General features: G+C 39.1%; 1 protein-coding gene across 2 annotated transcripts in view; it reads right to left on the bottom strand.

The window, feature by feature from the left end:
• LOC124595607 (FACT complex subunit spt16) overlaps positions 1–22,376 on the bottom strand; it is a 132,203-nt gene that overhangs the window by 10,120 nt on the left and 99,707 nt on the right. For both annotated transcript variants that reach the window (XM_047134425.1, XM_047134433.1), the window contains exons 17-19: positions 19,325–19,508; positions 5,995–6,070; positions 5,694–5,883 (exon numbers count right to left, since the gene is read on the bottom strand). In XM_047134425.1, coding sequence (XP_046990381.1) covers positions 5,694–5,883; positions 5,995–6,070; positions 19,325–19,508 — 450 coding nt within the window. The remainder of the gene's footprint in view (positions 1–5,693; positions 5,884–5,994; positions 6,071–19,324; positions 19,509–22,376) is intronic.

Raw genomic sequence — 22,376 nt, 5'->3', positions numbered from 1 at the left:
GGCACACAATACAATGATCCTCCCTGGAGATCAGACATGGTTGACTGGAACCTTGATGTAGGGTACACCTGCCCTCATGTTCCTATGTAGTCCAACATCAGGCCACCGACACTTCCGAATACCCCACGGATCTGGATATTGTACGATTCAAACAGTTGGTCAAAAGGAAACACAACAGGAGACACCTTCCAAATTCTGTCATACTGATACTGCTGTCTCATATAAGTACGTGCATCTCTGTGTCCTCCACAGTGATATCCGATGCTGTTCATGCACCTTCCATACTATCCTGCCTACCAGGCAATAAACCTGAACAACATTAATGCACTTTGGTGGCCATTCCATCCATCAGAGAGAACTGTAACTCTTAACACACACAACACCAATGGTGTGCACATGTACAGAGTTACATTAACATGCGAGCTTGTCTTCCGGGTGCTTCGCTTTTTTTGTTAGGCAGTATATATCAAGCATTGTAAAACTATCTTACATTCAAATTAAATGTATATTTGTCATTTACTGAGGAAATAACTGCTTTCCATTACTAACGTGGGAACTAAGGTAATGCACAAAATCTATACTAATAATAAAATCTTAAAACTGTCATGTCTGCCTGAGTACCCTAATCTCCAAAACTACAACAAATTTTGATGATGTTTTCACACATAACTTGACACAGTGTATAGGTTTTATTTAATCAAAATTAGAGATCAGACAAAAAAGATATTATGATTTGAAGTTTTATATAAAAGCGAAAAGCGTCATCTCTCTCTCTCTCTCTCTCTCTCTCTCTCTCTCTCTCTCTCCCTCCCTCTGTGTGTGTGTGTGTGTGTGTGTGTGTATTTACAATAACTAGACATATTAGATATATTTTTAACTGATGCCTTGCATTAAAGACCTCTCCAAAATGCATTGTTTTTAGTACAGTTTGTCATGCAAAAGCACCAGAAATGGGGCATCATCAGATAAAAAAAAAGATAGATCCGTTACTATAGGAAAATTACTTTTAGTGATGAATATAGCCCTCAAAGAAAGAGAGAGAGAGAAAGAGAGAGACCTGAATTGGGCAAAAACAACACTGAATTGTAGAGAAAACAACAACAAACTGAGGAAAATCAACAACACTGAATCGAGGGTGGAGGGGGGGGGGGGGGGGGGGGAGGACGACTTTTCCTGTCCCTACTAATTGAGTGAATGGATGTAGCAATTCTTAATAATAGGCTCATGCAATCAAGATTGTGCATATTGTCTGAGAGTGTATGAATGCTCAGCTTCTTCTGAAACCATCTATGCAACCTTAAATGACATATTTCAGTCAAGTGCCTAACTTCTGTAAAAAGTTTCCAGTTTAACCAGATCCGCTGCCACATCATCTTGATAACACCTATCATTATACCAAGTAGCAAAAAAAAACTAATGTTTTGTGTATCACAATTGTGAATGTTTCCCAACAACCTCACATTTTAAAAAACTCATGATGGAGGCCTCCTATATTACATCAAAACACACACACACACACACACACACACACACAGCAGTCAGCTGCCAGAGACTATGGTCGTGTGTGCATTTTTGCAAAGGCATTGTTGGCTGTAAGCTAACTTTCCAACAGTCTTTTTGTTGTGTCTTTCTGCGAATCAGCATCTCCACTATATCGTGAGTAGCAACTATCCTTTTCCTTATATTGTAACATTGCTTCCTGAATTTGCCATTGTTTACAAATAACAAAACAAATACTTAATAACAGCTGCCTGGTACAAATATTAATAGGTTGAACTATCAGATGCTACTAATAATTAAAAATTGTGAAATTAAAATCAAACCAGAAATCTTTACAAATCATAGACTACCAGTAGCCCGTCCCCAATTCATTAGAGAATGTAGCTCCCCTGTATAAAACACCTTCAAATGTCTGATTACTTCACAAATGGGTTCTTGTGTTAAATATTTGACTTTCAAGCATGCAAAACCTTTACTGTTGAAGACAAATGGTATTACTAACCATTTAAACTTTTCTGAAAACAAAAACTTCTCCTAAACTTTGTGTTGCACATCTCGGGGAATTGCAGCCCATTCTTCACGGAGTGCTGCACTGAGAGGTATCAATGTCGGTCGGTGAGGCCTGGCACAAAGTTGGCATTCCAAACATCCCTTCTATAGAATTTAGGTCAGGACTCTGTGCAAGCCAATCGCAATCACCATCCCCGAATTGCTCATCAACAGTGGGAAGCAAGAAGGTGCTTAAAATGTCAATGTAGGCCTGTGCTGAAATAGTGCCACGCAAAACAACAAGGGGTGCAGGCCCCTCCATGAAAAACACGACCACACCATAACACCACCACCCCTGAATTTTATTGTTGGCACTACACATGCTGGCAGATGACGTGCAGCAGGCATTCGCCATACCCACACCCTGCCATCGAACTACCACATTGTGTACTCCACAAAAGGTTTTCCACTGTTCAGTCATCCAATGTTTACACTCCTTACACCAAGCGAGGCGTTGTTTATCATTTACCGGCATGATGTGTGGCTTATGAGCAGCTGCTTGACCACGAAAATCAAGTTTTCTCACCTCCCGCCTAACTGTTAAAGTACTTGCAGTGGATCCTGATGCAGTATGGAATTCTTGTGTGATGGTCTGGATAGATGTATGCCTATTACACATTACGACCCTCTTCAACTGTCAGCAGTGTCTGTCAATTAACAGACGAGGTTGGCCTGTACGCTTTTGTGCTGTACATGTCCCTTCACGTTTCCACTTCGCTATCACATGGGAAACAGTGGATCTAGGGATGTTTAGGAGTGTGGAAATCTCACATACAGATGTATGACACAAGTGAAACCCAATCATCTGACCCCGTTCCAAGTCTATGAGATCCGCGGAGCGCCCCATTCTGCACTCTCACGATGTCGAATGACTACTGAGCTCGCTAATATGGAGTAAGTGGCAGTAGGTGGCAGCACAATGCACCTAATAAGAAAAGGGTATGTTTTTGGGGGTGTCCAGATACTTTTGATCACATAGTGTATATTTTGCAGGTATCTTCAATGGAATATGTGGACACTGTCTGCTAAATTTGTTGTGAGTAAGAGATAGTAGCAAAAAACTATACATTACAAGTTGTTCTTGAAGCTGAAGTTTTACCACATGAATAACCAACATCTAGTAAGGAATAAACCTTCATCCTTTCATTATCTTGTGATGATTTTCACAAGCAAGAGCTCTGAAAAGGTTGAAATTGTATGCAATGTTTGTTGAAAGTTGCTAAGTGCCCTCATTCTGAAATACTGGCCAAATATATTCTGAGTAAATTGTGTGCCTGAATATGTATAAACAGTTTAAAACTTACTATCTGAATTATTGTGTCAAACCATTAATGTAATATTGTACCTCTTAATGAGTAGATTATGTCAATATTTATAAATTTTAAACTTGGTCAACATACCCATGCCAGTGAAACATGTCACTTGACAACTTGCGTGTGGTTGGTTACACTGCGACTGCAAGGTTGCAATAGCTGCCACTGCACATGTCCACAACTCCGAAGTACGTTTTGTAAATATAATCTACAATCAACGTTTATATGTAAGTGCAACAAAGTACGTTTTTCTAACAGTGGAGAGAACGACGACGGAGACTAAGCGTTTGATAGTATATTAAACTGGGAAATAAAAACACCCGAAGTTAATAACAATATCTCTAAAAGTCATTCCAAACTGTTACAGTAATAGCTGCATGTAAAACGTGTCGTATAATAATGTAAATCTAAGCATACCAAGTAACATGCTATCCACACTCTTAAGAAGAAATAGAACAAAACATGCATAGACTACCCGATTGCACAGAGAAAAAGAATTAATTCTGTATACATTTACACTCACTAACTTACAATGTCAATGGCGCAATTCCATCCAGTTTTCCTTCACTGTCATCAGAATCAGTGCCAAAACTGTTGTCTTTGTCATAATCATCATCATCAAGAGAAATCATTAACTGTTCGTTTTCATTTATAATGCCATCTATGGTCTATGCTTCTCTTATCAGTTTAGTAACATGGTCTACTTTTTTCCTCCATGAGATAGTGTCTACAGTAGCAAGACCTTCACGTAACAGTCTTTCCACTTCTGTTATGGTAAAAGTCTTGTTGTTACTTCTAATGTACGCCTTGACTTCACTCCAAACCAATTCAATTAGATTAAGATGACAGTGATAAGGCGGTAGCCTAATTACCAAGTGACCCTGTGGTGGTGGTGGTGGTGGTTAGTGTTTAATGTCCCGTCGACAACGAGGCCATTAGAGACGGAGCGCAAGCTCGGGTTAGGGAAGGATTGGGAAGGAAATCGGCCGTGCCCTTTTCAAAGGAACCATCCCGGCATTTGCCTGAAACGATTTAGGGAAATCACGGAAAACCTAAATCAGGATGGCCGGAGACGGGATTGAACCGTCGTCCTCCCGAATGCGAGTCCAGTGTGCTAACCACTGCGCCACCTCGCTCGGTAAAAGTGACCCTGTCCGTTTGCAATTTCATCTACAACGTATTTAGGCGTCACAGACTTATTTTGTTTTGCGAGTGAGTATAACAGCAGCTTTGTCATGCTCATGTCTGCAGCAATGTCTCTCACCTGCAACCACTGCACCATAGTTTCTTTACGGTCACTAGTGGTGGAAGGTTTATCTAAAATCACCGAATGGTACGGTGCATTGCCCATCATAAAAACTGTCAGAACACTAAACTGGTGCAACAAATTTTTAAACCACTGTAGAAACTGTGGGTGGTCCATATCCTCATGATAGTCAACGGGTTCTTGCTCGTAAAACTCACGCGTCCTCCGTAGCAATTCCAAAGCCTGACTATTTAATGGCACTCCATGGCCCAACGGATTGTCGCGTGGTGAACGACATCGTTTTGGTGACATTGTTTAACAAACAAAAACTGTAGTTGAGGCGGTAACACAACACAACAGGAGATGTTTGCACACTAACATACAATGTTTACACAGAAGCTGGCAACGTGGCAGCGTTGACGCCGCAACTGGCTTTTGTTCGGTGCTTCTATTGGTTCAGAAGATGCAGCGCCTCCCGTTCCTCACTTGTTTGTTTGTTACACTACCAACTCTACGGCGCTTGGGGAGTGACCTTGGAGTGACATGTTTCAGCGGCCCGGGTATAATTACATGAAATACTGAAAGTCAAATTTTTGGTGCCCCTGGAACTAAGTAAATGGGCAACTGGGATTGGGTGCCCATTATAGCCATATATTCATACAGTTTAGCACATAGGACATTTATGAATATATCAGCACAATAAATCTTACTTGTACATCACCTATCATATTTGATGAGCTAAAGTGTTGATATCAGCAGCTGTAATTTACACTTACACTGTCATCCCACTATTTTCATCAATTCAACATTTAACTCAAATACCTCATTTACTCTTCCACATTTCACTTGGCAACTGACGTCCGTCCCTACCACAAAATAGGCAGCACTAACGACACTACAACTTTTATGACTACTACACAGAACAGTTTCATTTTAAAAATGTTATTTGCTTAGTCTGGACACAAGGGATAGATATTATCTGTGATGGTCATATCCAAGAACAAGGAGCCTCACTCTTCATGAAAGACATTCAACAAATTTTCTGTATAATGTCGCATGATAAATAAGAAATAAAAATATATTACCTGTCTTTTTCAGGTGATGTTTTAGCATGTTTGCTGTTGCGGTCATTGTAAGAACCACCAGATCTCTTCTTTCCTTTTTTGTCCGTATATTCATCCTGAAAATCTCTGTGCTCTTTGTCTGCTTCCTCTGCTTCACGTTCAAGGTCAGACCAGTCTTTTCCTGACTCCTCCGAACTACCCAATTCCTCTTCTGAATGGGGAAAATTGTTTTTGATAATTACTGGTGTCACAAAATCTGTTTCATTTTTAAATCTCTTATCTTAAGTACCACAATCATATGTGATTATAAATAATATGTTACCTTCGGACCCACTGTCTTCTGAATATTCAGAATACTCTGAGTCATCCTCTGATTCTTCTGAGTCAATGTCAGTCGGCTAAAATCATAAAAACGGAAAAGGTAAGAAAACAATTTAAAATGAGAAAGAACATTAAAATGTGTGTGTGTGTGTGTGTGTGTGTGTGTGTGTGTGTGTGTGTGTGTGTGTGTGTGTGTGTTATAATTACTGTGACGCAACTACTATAAGTGGGTCGTTTGCAACAGAATGGGTCGCAACAGAATGGGCCCAAAATAACAGTTAACTAAAGTGAATGGAAGGACTGAGTGCTGACTGTTAAGGAATGGTCATTCACTTTGGTCACTGCTGGTGTTGTTTCTAGAACAGTAGTTACCCTTTCCCTTCACACGTTCTCATTCCCCATTCCCGCCTCGGCCTTTTTCGAGTAGTCACTGGTTCATCATTCCAGTTCAACTTTTTCATAATTAATAACTCAATAATAATTGAGTTGAACGTAATAGATACGTTTTTCAGGCAACAAAAAGAGAAAACTCCTAACCTCTGTCATTTTGGTTAACTGTAGAACAGATTATCACAACGCAAGATTTTTTAAAAAATTATTATTCTTACTTTTCTTTGTTTTTATCTACTTGATTTAATGACTGGCTTTTAAAATAACTTTTAATCATTTTTTAGTTGTAGTGCAAGAAAGTTTTATGTGAACTTACAATTTATAAATTTCTTGTGCTACCCCCAGTTTGCTTTCTTTGCAAAAAAGAGGAGTTGAGTGTGATTTCAGCTCAGTAAAGAGAGATGTTCCTCTCCACTTCAAAAATCTTAGAATGACATAAAATAGCGATTACTTTTTATCTAAAAAAAAAAATGCTATTCAGAAGTAGTTTTTTAACCAAAAACTTTTTTACTTTCAAATTAATTATTCATACCCTATTGCTTCATTATTAATACAACCTATAATCCTAGTATCCACTTAGCATGTGAGATAATTATCATGACAAAATAACATTTTCTTTTAAGCATAGTTATTCCTTGATGAAGTCTCATCTTTTTACCTGGAACCTTATGGAGATACTCAGACACAACATGAAGAATATATAGCTAGCTTTTTCGGCCTCATCTCCTCCCCCCCCCCCCCCCCCCTTCATCAAAAGTGTTCCATGAGCATGACACCTAGATAATTTACGAATTTTAATTAAATGACTAGGTGTAGTGTTGATATCTTCCTTTTCATGCCACTGCGAAGAATCTGTTTTAAGGAACTTGTCAGTCAAAGCATATCTGTTTGGAGACAGTCTTATCATATCAGAAAGGAACTGTTCAATCCCATATCATAATATTTGGGTTTTGATTGATCCCTACTTGAATTCTTATAGAGTTTTGTCTGCTGGATCTGCTTCACAGTTCATTGTAGTGAATGGTTTCACCAACATGAACCATACATGCTTCTTCAGTTTTTGTAATGCTGCATGCGGAATATACGTTTTGAAAAAAATACGGTGCTTTGGCTTCAGAAGTGGCACAGGATCATGCTTAAACATAAGTAGTGATAAGGAAAATACAAAGACAGTAGAAACCTGCTAATGAGGTGTCTTTGGTACCTTTATGGTGTCAGACTACCAAAAGTGCCAGATTTATGAGCGTCATTTAAAAATAGCAGTGTACAGGGTGTGAGACACAAGGTAAACAATGGGCAAATCGCCTTTATTTATTGCACGTTCTCTCTTTCCATTAAAGTGAAAAACTGTATAGCATAAAACATTTTAGACAAAAAAATGAAAAACCTTTTGCATGCATCATGTAATATTATTTTAAGATTTTATGTCAAGATCAGTACAGTACAGTATTACATTGTAGTACTGTACTATGTATGTTTTAAACTACAGCATTTCTATATTTTATTCATTCTAAATAAGACCTAAGGACCTTTCTTTGTCCAAAATCATTAGTGTGAATGATGAGCAGTTTAACTGAGAGGAAAACCTATTTTCAAATTTTTTTTCGAATTTTCCATTTTAATTGTCTTTGGTAGATATACGGTATCGCCTCTTTGGTAAGACAGAGGTTGAGCCTGGGCTGGTATAGTACTGGATGTTTTGCATAACGCCCACGCTCAGTCCATGTTAACATCGCCCTATGGTAGTACCGTTGACTAGGAGCGCTATGTGTGAGTACCACTCATGGACGGACAGTCACTGAAACACAATCGGCCCACCAATAGGAGAATTGGGCGGGGATATGTGGAGCATGCTGGATGGGTTGGCAAGAGTGTGTCAGTACTTGGAAGGCCCTCTTGACTGCCAGCTTTGTCCACAACCAGATATATCAACTAGTTCCTCCCTTTCGGGGCACAATGTCTCTCAATTTAATTGCAGCAGCTTCCCGTTGCTGTAGTGAGTTTTGAGTTTAGCGTATCCCTCAGGCATAGACTTTGGGAGCAATAAAACTTTCACTGCTAGCTGGACTCAGTCTTTTCTATTAAAGGTTTTCTCCTAACGTTACCAAACACCCCGCTTACCACTTATTTCTTATCCTGACCAGGTTCAGCATGTACAAAGTGGTGTCAGCTGAAGTGGGATAAGCTCACTATTAGCACTGGTTGACATTTCCTTCATGAGTTGTTGCTGCTTTAATTTGATGGCACAGCCTGTTTGTCTGGTAGTTACCAAGTATCCTGCGCAATGGCAGGAAACTTCCATAACCTGTTTGCACTTGGACACACACACTGTGCACGCACTGCATGTCAACACAAGCAGAGCACGCTATCAACAGGGTGTATACTTGGACAAGGAAAAAAATTCCCCAATTTTTCCCAGTTAAAAAATACGCTTTTACTGGGTGAAAATACACTTTTTCCTGGGTGAAAATACACCTTTTCCACGTTAAGTGACTGTATACTTTCTCATGGAACTGTAAAACTTATCAATACTTTGAACGGGTAACGTTTTACATGTCATCGACTTTGAACTTCCCACCACCACTTTAGAAAATGAAATCCAGCAAAAAAGAGATCTTGGATGGTGTGCAGCAACTTGTACACTACATGATTTTGTAATTACGAAAGTGTAAATTCGAATTCCACCCAAGACAGCACATTAGTTTCCAAAGCATTGAAATTGAGATTGCGATGACCTTTTGTAGGCCAATCATAGTTCATGCTGCGTGATCTCGCCAGCCGATATTCACGTGATGTAGTCACCCAATAACAACAACACTGTCAAGTGACGCAAACAAACAGGTAGGAAAAGTTGATGGTTTAGATTAATAAGCTACAAGAGAAGCTAAGCTTTCACATGTAATACTGGTCTTTTTGCATGTGTTACACTTTAAGAAACAGCAAAAATGTACTAGTAAAATTTAAAATAATGACATAAATGTCTGGTCTTCAGGGCTCGAAATTCTTCTAACTGACCAGTCCTCAAAATGTGAAGTCATAAACAAGAGTCAAACGCTCTGTGATTTAAGAAATTCACCACACTCTCTCACACGTAACGTAATTCATCTTGTATAAAAGGAAAGTAATGCTTTTCAAACCACCATTTGCAGAATTTTCCTGAGACCTGTTAGAAATAGGTTCATTTCAACAGTTACCAGAGTGTGCCAGAAAACAGACATTACTGTGCTTGCACAGCTACAATAGCGTAGGAAACCTGTATGTTCATATGTATATAGCATTAAGATATCTTGCATTGCGTTACAAAAGAAACAGAGCATCAGAGGATGCTACAAGAGCATCAAAAGTTCATAAACCATACTAAAATGTATAATTTGGCTTGAAGTGCACATTCATATGTCCAGATTCACAAAGAAGTAGTACCCAACCTCATATTACACTTTCCAGGGTGGTTTTTGGGATGTATATTTTCTCAGAGTACCTGTACTTTCCTATCTCATGTTTGGTTCTTTATTATGGTAAAATGCCATATGTGCCAGAAGATGAAGATGTGCACTTGAAATTCAGCGAACCAGCCTATACTGTGGAATGAAAAGCTTAGTTTAAATAAATTGACTGCTTCAGCGGAAAACATTAATAAAAGCCAAATTTCTCTAGCAAACTGTCAAAAGTAGCTTCATTGTCCTGCAAGGCAATTATTGCTTGACTGCCAAAAACGTGGCAAAAAATAAAATCAGAAAACTGAAACGAGTAATATATTTCAGGCTTCCATAATTATGTGAATATCTTTTAATTCACTTGACAGCTCTCGGCCACAGAAATCCGTTTTGATTTCATGTGATGTGGAGCTGTACCCTAAGAGGAAACAGCAAAATCACTAAACGTAAACACAGGTCATGTTGAGACTACCCACTTCCCCAGTACAACTCGGATTGCTCTGCGCATACGCGAACCTGGCAGCTTGGGTGCGCCAGAAAAAAAAAAAGAATTCCATTTAGCATCAGGCTTCAAGTAGCGGGAAAGGTACTGCTCTTATGCGGCAGAACTGCACATGCGCACGATCCCTCTTGCAACTGCTCAAATGAACCTAATGTAAACAGTTATGACGTTATGCTCATCCAAAGCAGTTTGTTGTTACGAAGTATTGCATAGTCTTCTTCCTAAGCCCTTCAACACATTTTGCTGTTTGCAGATGTTTGAGTTTGCAAGGGGCCTTGTTGTAAACGGCGCATTTCCTTTGCAACTAAAGTCTTCTTTTGGTATTTTTCTCTTGTTTATGTTTTATTGCTGCAGTATTATTTTGCAGTAGCGGGATATAGTAGTATTCTCTGTGAGAGTATCAATTCTTACCATTCAAAATTACAAAAATTTAACTGAAAACAAACTCTGAAAAATTCCCAGGATTCCGAATAATTCCCGCATTTTTCCCAGTTTTCACCTGGATGAAAAAATTCCCAGGTTTTTCCCAGATTTCCCAGCACATATACACCCTCTTTGCTGTGTGGCGGAACTTTTCTGGACTATGCCACATTGCTGCTGCAGTCTTCATGTCAGTGCGGGTACAGTCGGGTGCATGCTGCAAACCACACCACACATTCATAGCTGTGCCTTCTTGCTGGGCTGCCAACGGTCCGTGCTGCATCGCTGCAGCATGGAGATGCTATTGCCATCCTTGCCCTCTCGGTGCCTAGCGCCACCATACCACTGGTCCATCAACACCTCCGCCTTTCCCCCTGCCTCCATCGATGTGGGGTGTTAATCTATTTTTGGTCGCTGCAATGTACCCTTACTTCTCATCACTGTCTGCACTGTGAGCTTCCGCCACAGGAATTTGTTCCTTAATCCAGTGTAGGTAACTGTTTAGACCCTCTGTAGTAATGCTGCCGGTCTACATAAATCCTAGCCCTAATACTGTAACTATGCCTTATGGGAATTTGCGTACTTTGCCAGAAATGGCTCCTGTAGCCCCTACTTCTTTAAATGATGAGGAATATCTTCTCACGCTCTTACAAATATAGCTTCATCAAATGACACTTTAGAAATTAAAGAGGAAGCTTGATAAAGCTTCACACGATACATGCCGTGAAACCCCACAGGCATCAATACAGACTGTTGCAAGCTCCTCCAGAGCCCCTGCAGTGGATCCCATCATGTATTTGGCTAATGCTGCCAGTACTCCCCCAGCAGTTACTTTTGCACCTTCATTTTCTGGGAAACTAGGTGAAAATGTCACTACATTCCTCCAAAATGTCCATGACGTAAGGGCAAATAAGTTCTTGGCCCAACAGCTTTCTTTTGAACCTATCAAAATTAAAGACTTTCTGTTGATGCATGCACATACATGAAGTACACACATACATGGAGTACGTTGACATATTGCACGACACAGTCACTTTCGGTGTCCTGGGGTTTGCAGAGCGTTTCTCTGACAAACAGGGTGAATTGAAAAGATTTCGAAGCATTTGCAGATCACATCATAACTGTCTCTTGTCACATTTATGTCTTAAGGAAGAAACAAACCCACAATGATGCGCTAATCGAGGAAGCCGAACCCAAAGCCAAAGCAATTGATGTGTTCGTATGGAGACTTAATCTGCAGATCGGGACTGAGATAAAGGTAGCCTCCACCATCTCTCTGCATGAGGCAGTTCAATGCCAGAAAGCAAGTTGGTTTGTTTTGACTCTTGCATGCACAGAGTTTTTATCAATGAAACAATTGCCAGTGGTGTGGAAAGCCAAATAACACTGTAGAGGGTTGTCACACTTCTTGTTGCACAAAATGCCACACTATCGGGTATCCCAGTGACAAATTTTCACAACACAAGAGAAAGTTTTCCACAAAGGGCTCCTCTGCAAAATGACAGAAAAAGTGGGAGGTCCCAGTGGAACAACACAAAATGGGGAATCAAGTGAGGGGCAGGCTCTGCCACCCACCCTCCTCCCCAGACACAACTGTGAACCTAGTCAAGGGAAGTATTAACAAGGTGGTCAATTCATTGTTAGAATGTAGGCTCAGGGGGAAGAATGTCCATATTTTAGTAGATATTGGAGCTCATATAAGTGTTTTATTTGTGTCCCAGCTGACAGCATGCACTCATCCCACAGTATATTATAAGTGGCTGAGGTGAGGAGACAATAATACCGCCTGACACTAGTTTTGTTGATCAGCAATCACTGGGATACAATAAGGGTTTGACATGGAAGTAGTGAGGCGATGCAGACGAGATTTTGAACATTATAGGGAATGATTTCCTGAACCGTCTTCAGGTGGTGATAGATTACAAGATGTGTACTGTTCAATTCCATGAGGCAACCCACGGTTTCAGCAGTAAGAGCGAACCTCAGCCATGAGGAACTTTTGGTATGAGGCCTTTCCCACAAGCTCCAACAGACTCACTTATGTGGACGTTAAAAACTACCACCACTATCAGAATCAGTGGAGGTACAGGAAAAATTCTCTGGATTGATGTGAAAACTCCAATACTGTCGAGATCGGACTTCCTGATCGATCTGCTCTGGCAGAATGACGTTCTCGATTGATTGCAAATCAAATGTTATGAGACGTATAAGTAAACCAGAAGTTTGTAGTAGTAGTTTGTGATGACAATTTCAGTCAACAAGATATTGAGATCCTACATGGAATGATATTGGCAGGTGGAGAAGAGGTTATAGATCTTCTGTACCCAGTTCTGGAGGAATACGCATGGCTAGTCGAGGAATAGCAGTATTTGCCAGCAACTGCCCTTGTACAGCACAAATCCCCATGGGAGATACTAGACTGATTGCTCTGAAATCATTTCATTTACAATCTGTTATTGAAGAAACTATTCAACAGCAGATGGCTGCAGAGATAGGTCAACCCTCTGCAAGCCAATGGTCGTTACATATAGCCATGGTCCTAAAAAAGTAATAAACTGAGGAAAATCCTGTTGTCTATACGTCAATATGAGAGCAGTAAACAATCACCACCCCTAACACCTACCCTCACCCCATATTGATGGAACACTGACTGATTAGGGAATTGTAAGCATTTTATCACCCCTGGCTAACACCAAGTTTCGACTGCACCACAAGATCAGAGATCAACCCAAAACTGCTTTTGTGGTTCCTACTGGATTGTGTGTGTTTCTCTGTATGCCTTTTGGTCTAAGGAATGTGCCTGCCACTTTTCAATGGTCTGCTGACTTACTATTGAGAGATTTGAAACTTACTACGTGTGTCATGTATCTGCATGACATAATAATTTTTTCAAAGGCAATTGAGGAACACACAAGAGAGATTAAGGAATGTGTTGTTTAGGTTGCAAAGTGCACACATAAGTTTCATGATAGAGAAGTGTTCATTTGCTGAGTCACAGGTCCAGTACCTGGAACATATTATTAGTGCAGATGGAGTTCAATGAGACCCTATTTTGACAGTAGTTGTAGACAATTTCCCAGTACCTACAAACATTAAAGAGTTGCAATCATTTCTGGGCCTAGCAAATTATTATTGCTGTTTTGTAAAGAATTATACTACGATAGTCAAGTGTTTGACAAAGTTGTTAAAGACGGGTTTGCATTTGAGTGGACATAGGAATGTGAGGTAGCTATGAAAAAAATTAAGGACGATTTAACGAGTTTACCTTTACAATCTGCCCAGATTTTCAAAAACCATTTACTTATTCCACGGATGCAGCTGATTACACTGTGGGCATGACTCTTTCTTAGGAATACAATGGTGAGGAAACACCTATAGGTTATGCCTCTAAGCAGATGAATTCAGCTGCGATTAGTGACAGCATCATTGAGAAAGAGCTTTTAATCCTTATGTTTGGAGGCAATTATGTTAAATGCTAATTATAAGGACGCAAGTGCAGTGTGATCGCTGACCATGATGCCTTCGTACGAATGTCAAGTTTAAAGCACTCCTTTAGTCACTGAACTTGGGCAGAGTATGACTGCACAGTCTGTCACAACCCAGGCCATCGCCACCAAAATGCAGATGTGTTGAGCAACGAAGTCAGAATTGTTCAGACAGATGATGTTTCAATAGAGGAGATAAAGGAAGGAAAAGAGAGAGATGTAGAATGTCACCCAGAGTTTGTCACACTGATGTTGGTACTCTATATTGCAAGACCCCCCCCCCCCCCCCAATCTCTGAGCAAACTCTTTGCCTTTACAAATGTCTGCTTGTGTCTGTATATGTGCGGATATATATATATATATATCTAAAAAGAAAGATGATGAAACTTACCAAACAAAAGCGCTGGCAGGTCGATAGACACACAAACAAACACAAACATACACACAAAATTCTAGCTTTCGCAACCAATGGTTGCCTCGTCAGGAAAGAGGGAAGGAGAAAGGATATGGGTTATATATATATATCTGTGTGTGTGTGTGTGTGTGTGTGTGTGTGTGTGTGTGTGTGTGTGTGTGAACGCGCGAGAAAGTGTATACCTGGTCCTTTTTTCCCCCTCAGGTAAGTCTTTCCGCTCCCGAGAATGGAATGACTCCTTACCCTCTCCCTTAAAACCCACATCCTTTCGTCTTTCCCTCTCCTTCCCTCTTTCCTGACGAAGCAACTGTTGGTTGCGAAAGCTTGAATTTTGTGTGTGTGTTTGTGTGTCTATCAACATGCCAACACTTTCGTTTGGTAAGTTACGTCATCTTTGTTTTTAGATATATTTTTTCCACGTGGAATGTTTCCCCCTATTATATAAATATTGACTAAACACCTTTCAGCAATAGCATAAAAAATTTCACGTCAGCCTTCTGCATGTACCGTGAATCAATATAGGTGTTGATGCCACCTAATAGAAGGGAATACTGCCCCAATGCCAATGTTGCTATGAATATTCTTCAAAGTAGCTGCCTGTGAAGCCGCTGTGATGTAAAAACACAAGCAGCCTGGGTGGAAATGCAATCTGACCCTGCTAAGTAGGCACGTACAAACTGCACCACGAGCCAGGTGCTGTATAGTGCACTAGTGACCCAGTACAATAGATTTTAAAAACTTTGCTAATATTAGTCACCATGCACAATTATCAAGCAAGTGATGCAACATTCCTTCTTAATATGCTTACACCTACATCGGATCTACTGGCAGAAAGCATGATTCTGCAGAGGTTTTACAAACTTTGGGCTCGCAATGAGCCTGCCCCCTGTGCGCTGGAACTATGCAACCCCTACTGGACAAACACGTCGGGTTTAATCGAACTTTTGAACAAGAGAATGCTAGCACAATACACTGGAATAACGTATTTGAAGACACAGTCTACCTTTAGCAATCAAACACGATACCAAGCGTTGGTAAGTACGCGTCAGTATTCGGAATGCTCTCTTGACTGCCAGCTTGATCCACAACCGGTCGTGTCCACTAGTCCCTCCCCCCGAGACACCAGCAGCCTCCTGTTGACGTAGCGAGTTGGGAGTTTAGTGTACCACTTAGGAATAGGCTTATAAAACCTCCACTGGTGACTGGAATGAGTCTTTTCTTTCGAAGGTTTGCTCCCAATATCATGAGACGCCTGCTTCCCACTCATTTCCCACCCTCCAGCACATACATTACATAGAATACATAAATTGAAAAGTTTTGCACTGTTGTGCGATTTGTTGCTTTCAGAAAATCTTATACAGATATACCAATATTGGCAGGTAGGTGGAGGTGATGAGTTGGTTGTGTCGGCCTCTTTTCCTTCATCAGGTTTGATGTCTGAGAGGTTCAAGTTCTTGTTGTAACATAACAATTTCTACAATCAGTTCGTCCGATTCTTCTTTAACTACAGGTTCTTTATTGTCACCGTCTTTCCAGTCCGAAACTTCATCATCTCATGGCAAATTTCTTATTTCATTTTGAGCAACATCTAACAGAATGAATTTTTCACTCCGCAGCAGAATGTGCACTGATTTAAAACTTCCTGTGAAATTAAAACTGCATGCTGGATTGAGACTTGAACTTGGGACCTTTGCCTTTCATGGACTAGTCGGCAGCGCACTTGCCCACAGAAGGCAAAGATCCCGAGTTCAAGTCTCAGACCGAGATCCGGAAGTCAGTTTTAATCTGCCAGGAAGTTTCAACATCTAACAGTTTAACAACAGTATCACGTTTGATTGGAACAGTGGAACCTGTTTCTTTTTCTTAGGCTTTTGGCCAGAGTTTTTGCCAAGACTTTTAACTTTATTCCACGCCAAAATGGTTCCACAAACAGACTCTTTAATGCTAATTTTTTTTTTTTAAATCCAACACTGAGCAGCCTGAATTGATAAGCTATTGAAGAAAAGAAGCTCTGTAAAAACATTTGGAATTCTGAATTACTCCCTGATCCATAAGTTGAATATGGGAAGTAAAGTTTGCTGGAAGATCAGTGGTGAATGTACTCCCCACGATCAATTCAGATATTGGAGGGTTGGCTACATAGTTACCCAGCAACAGTACAACCTTGCTCGGTTCAGGCAAACAAAGTTTTTTTTTTAAATTCTCTCTCACAGACAGTACAAAATTGAGAAAAAGACAGCCCTAAAACAATTCTGGAGCCATCTATGAAGTGGAATGAGCTCCATAAATTACAGACAAATTTAAAATTCCTTTAAAAGCTCTTGGCTTTTTGTACTTGCCAATAACATAAGGGGTTAACACAATGCCAAAGTTGGCCCATTTCATCACCATTATAGATATGACTAGCAGTTAAGTTATGGTGTTAAATTGAAGAAGTTCCTTTGTATTCTTCAGCTGCATTTTGATAAGCTAATCATAACTTCCCACCCAGCTTCCAAATTCCATTACTAGTTCTGAATAGGTATAGCCAATCATAAGAAAATACATGTTCGGTTTCTGATTACCCCAAATCATTATAGAAATGTTTACTTTTTTTTTATAATCATGGGCCCAGTTGCAGGTTTTCCTTCACACTTTTTGCCACAGAACCACTTCTACAAAATTACATTCAACTGATAGAGTTTGGACTTTTATAAAGGTTTTGTGATTGTGTCATTTAATTCTACAGTCTGTGAGGCAAATTTCTGAAGCTTAACTTTAATTCTCTTAATATCATTAATTGTTGAAGAAACAGCTTTACATTCTTCCACAATCTTAATTCTATTCTCATCTTTTTCAAGTCGCTTAATGATCTCCAGCTTTTGCTGTATCGTAAACATAATTTCTTTACATCTCACTTTCACTTTGTCTTGGGAGTTGTTTGAAAAAACATTCCCACAACAACACTCAGCACTATTGTAAATGTAATATAGAACAGCTCTAACCATGGTTATTCTTTAAAGCACCAATTTTTAAATTACTGTAGACAGCTGGTGCACGAAACAAGCTGGCTGACAGGTGACTGAAACAACTGTTGGTGCTACGTGATCGAACTCTGTTGAATGAGTCCAAAATATTCCGTTTGTACGAAGCAGTGCCCAATTATTGGACATGTTGGACTGTCGGATGCCAGATTAATGGACTTTTACTGTAGAAAAAACTGAATTCTGTTCTTGTTGTTGTAATTCAACTTCATCAAGGTACATAGATTTTTTCAATACACAAATGACTTTCGCCACCCACCTTGCATGATGGATCCCATTGGAGCAAGGAAAGATACTCCATGAGAGTGTTTTTCTAGAAGAAAGTTCACAGTTAATAAAAAAAAATATCCATACAATCCTCTTGCATACTTCGGCCAGCGTGGCAAATACAGATTTTTTTCTAAAATGCTTTTAAACACAACAAACGCACCTCTCAAATTTGTCATATTTTATGCTGTAGTGACAAACTAACAATCCAACTTGAAATGAATTCAGTGCAAGTTTCACAGATAACTTTTTCCAACCCTTTTCCTTAGCTGTTAAGCAACCAAATTATGCATCAAATTATCGGCATTGAAATAGTGGTGGATTTTTCTTTTCTTTTTATTTTCAAAGACATTTGTGTACAAAATATATTCTAAGTACATCAATAAGCAATTTACTGGATTGTTGAATTTCATACTTGTTTGACTCTCATCTGTTAATGGGTGCCTATGCTTACCCAGAAAATCTTTTTCTCAAATAATTGACAACTGATACAGGCATAAACTTTGGAGTCCCTTTCAACTATTGACTGCTTTAAAACTGACCATCTTTTTTGATTGTACAGACCTTCAAAGCACTTATTTCTTTTCACTTATGAAGTGACACTCTCTCAGCATATTTACGGTGTTGCTGCCATTGCTGATACAAAGCCTATATTTTAGTGTGGAGTTCCTCAATTCTTGTTTAGGAAATTGTGTGTTTTCCATATAAGTCTTCATCCTCTCTCTACCTGGCCTACAGTCACTAGCCCGTTACATCACCTGATTATGTAATGCTTTCTGAGAGTGAATGCAGATAAGGAGATCTACTAACTAACCAATCTGTCTACATTATGTAATCAATGAATATATCATGCAGAAACACAATTTTTTTTAGGAAATTTATCTAAAATCCATATAGCGTGCACAATCAGATAAAAATGGAACAATGAACAAGTAAAAATAAAAAGTTCCCAAAGATGAAAGTGTTTGTCCATCTCGAGCAACTAGGACCCAGTTCTTCTCTGAGTACCTTTCATCTTATACTGTTTGGAAATATTTTTTTTTTTTTCCAAATTCCTTTATTCGTCACACAAAACTGTTTTAAGTTAGAAGTTTGAGAAGTCTTATTGAGGACTACATACTAATTACGCCTGCTGAAAGTATGTTAGTAGTTATAAAATTTGTAAGTGACCAAATGCCAATGTATTAATTTGTGTAGTGTGATATTTCTACCCTTTACGGAAAACAGGTATTTCAGAGACTTGGAACTTGTTTTGCTGTTGTATTAAAACTTACAAATTAAATGCATTTGGTGACAAGGCAGGATACCAGATCAAAGGTATTAATGATATACTATAACTATGATTCATTACAGGCCCAAGTTACTTGAGTCTCATACAGAAGTTTTATGCAATACCTCATATGGGTCATCTTCCTCCTCCTCATCAACATCATCTTCATTGTTCTCATCATCACTCTCTGGATCTAAAAATGTCCACCCACCACTCTCAAAGAAGCCCTCAGGATCATCTGTTATTGTCTTCATAATTTTTGTCCAATTCAGAGACTGAATACCTTCAGTGTATCTTATATCACATGAACTGCAAAAAAATTAAATTCATGCTGAACAAAAAACTGCTGTCACAACTTTAAGGTCAGAGTTTGTTATGATAATGAAAACTGTACAATCGAAACAACAAGCATAAGGTAGGAAAGGCAGCCACTTCTTCAATGTGTACACTTGAGGAAGGGTGGAGATGCGCATCCCTTGGCTGTGATTACACACTAAATGAAATTGTTTATTATCTGAGTTGTAAATAAGCAGTATCTATTGATTGGCAAGACGTAGTGGTAACTGGGGTACAGTAGAAACTGATTTGGTCATGTGACCAGGTAGTCTCATTCTAATTCAAAGCAGTGTGCACTGTTATTTCAGAGTGCAAGTGTACAAAGTGATAATGGAAAACACATTCACGAGAAGCCATGAGAATTGCTGTTACCATCACTAATTTTGATGATAATGAGAGAGTTGTGACAGTCCTGACACAGAGGCAATAGAAGATGCAAGCAAATTTTGACAAGTAAGAGTTAAATCAATGGTGTGCAAATTACGGAAGGAGGGACACCATGTCAATTTGAGCAGAATTCAAGTATCTGCCCCAAAGCAGAACAAAAAAAAATGCACACAATAAATATTTCATTGACAATGTAAAATTTGAGAGCAACTTCTTTGATATTATGAACAATACAAAGAAAACTGCCTTTGCAGAAACTCCACAGCTTTTTGTTGCATCAAACTGGACTTCCAGGATAGCACGGAAACTTAGAGAAGTAACTGCTCCATCTATGAGATTTTACTTTAAAAGGTGTGTGAATAAATTCATTTTTTGATTTTCCAACACACTACACTGTGTTGAAAAGTGGCAGAGTTTGACTAGTACTGTCAAATAAGAGTGTCAGGCAAGTCTCAACTATTGTCAAATATCACTGTCAGGCAATGTCTCATTGTTGTGAAGTCAGTTTCATTTTATTGACTTCTGCTCTATGACTACAACAGGTAAGTACATACTATCATGTAGAAATATACATAAAAAATTGAAAATATATACATACGAGGATAAAATTTTGCAGTATGATGGTTGCCTACTGACTGCTGCCATACCATCAAAACCTACATACTTGAAACTGGTCTGGAATCTTGCAAAAATAATATCCATAGTCATAATACACCAAGCAACTACTCTCTAACTCAAAAAGATACTGGCTGATGCTTTTTACTGCTAATAAACAAACACAGTGTATTTCACCATGTCTGGCGCAAGCCTTTTAATATAACACTACTTCAGTGACTTGTGCATCAACATCACTGCTTTTACATGCAAGTATCTTTATAGTTGGTACATAAGGCTGAATGGACCTCCTATCAGGGCTATCCACCCAAAAAAGATTAGAAATATCTTCAGGATTGAAAATAGGATCTTGCCATTACTAGCCAAAAATACTAATCACTATCCCATGTGGTGAATTAAATACAGTTTAGCTTTCTGTGTTATAACATTATAAAACTTGAAAGGTCATGTACTGCACAAAAAAGTGTGAGATTACTCCTGGAGGAGAGAGATGGCGATGGAAAACTGAAAATATAATAAAATATTTAACAATATAATGAAAAGGATAGTTCCTACTAACCATATATCAGAGATCGTGAGTCGCAGAGAGGCACAACAAAGTGGCTGTTGCACAATTAGCTTTTGGCCAACAAGGCCTATTTCAAAATTAGGTAACATACACACATGCACACACTCAAGCAAACACAACTCACACACATAACCACAGCCTCTGGCCAAAGACTGTGGTCATGCATGTGTGAATTGCATTTGTGTGTGTGTGTGTGTGTGTGTGTGTGTGTGTTTTGTCCAATTTTGAGATATGTCTTGTTGGCTGAAAGCTAATTGTATGACAAGTCTTTTCATTTTGCCTGTCCAACTCAGTTGGTCATCTTTACATTGAATACCAATCTATCCTCTTCCTAATATAGTTCGTTCAGCACAGATTTTAAGAAAAAGTCATGCTGACTCATCCACAACTGAAACAGCAGGCGACAAATCATCAGTCACCATTATGGACAGGTAGTTTTATGGATACTACCAGAAAACCATCCTGGGCAGCTAATGTGAGAAATATTGTATGTTCCGTATCTGTTCTGGTTATAGATAGGTACTTCATTCAGTGGCACTTAAAGACATGTAGCATGCTATGGCTCTCCTATTTGTAAGACTACTGAAGTGTATGCCATCCCCACTTCTCGGGCACTAAATCGATAATGCTACCACCATGGCCAGGTTACCAGTATGTTTTGTTGAGTAATAATTACTGGATGCACCTCTATTTATTTCTGTACACAAGACATTTAGAATGATGAGGAACCAACAAGTTTGTAAATTTCTTCAGACATGTGTATGACGTATCTTTTTATTACAGAGGCATTTTACTTTAGCTGTAAAATTATGTGCATATATGCTGCTCGAAACTGTGCCTGACAGAATAATTTTATTTTTATAATGACACCCCTGACTGCTGATAGGCAGTATTTGAAAGGTCATTCATTTTGTTGATTAAGTATGGTAAAGGACTTTACTTCTCTAATATTATTGATCATGATTTTTTCCACAATCAATTCTCATTTTGCCGCTGCTCCTGAGACACACCCAACTCCCACACTATGTTTCACTCCTGGCTGCCACACCTGTCAGCAGAGGCATCTGCTCATAAACAATATTTATATAGTGATATGTATGGTTCACCTATCAACTAGTTACAGACAAGCAGCTGCCTTTCCTCAGTTTTGAGTGTTTAAAATCACGTAAAATTTCAAATACTGAAACAATATTTCATAAGAAACTACATTTGATTTTTCAAACAATGAAAAATCCAGGATGGAATGTAACAATATTATGAGAAAGAAAGCT

This window comes from Schistocerca americana, chromosome 1 (genome assembly GCF_021461395.2).
Source record: "Schistocerca americana isolate TAMUIC-IGC-003095 chromosome 1, iqSchAmer2.1, whole genome shotgun sequence".
Classification (NCBI taxonomy): domain Eukaryota; kingdom Metazoa; phylum Arthropoda; class Insecta; order Orthoptera; family Acrididae; genus Schistocerca; species Schistocerca americana.
The sequence above is the reverse complement of the archived record's forward strand: the minus strand, read 5'-3'. Positions and strand labels throughout refer to the sequence as shown.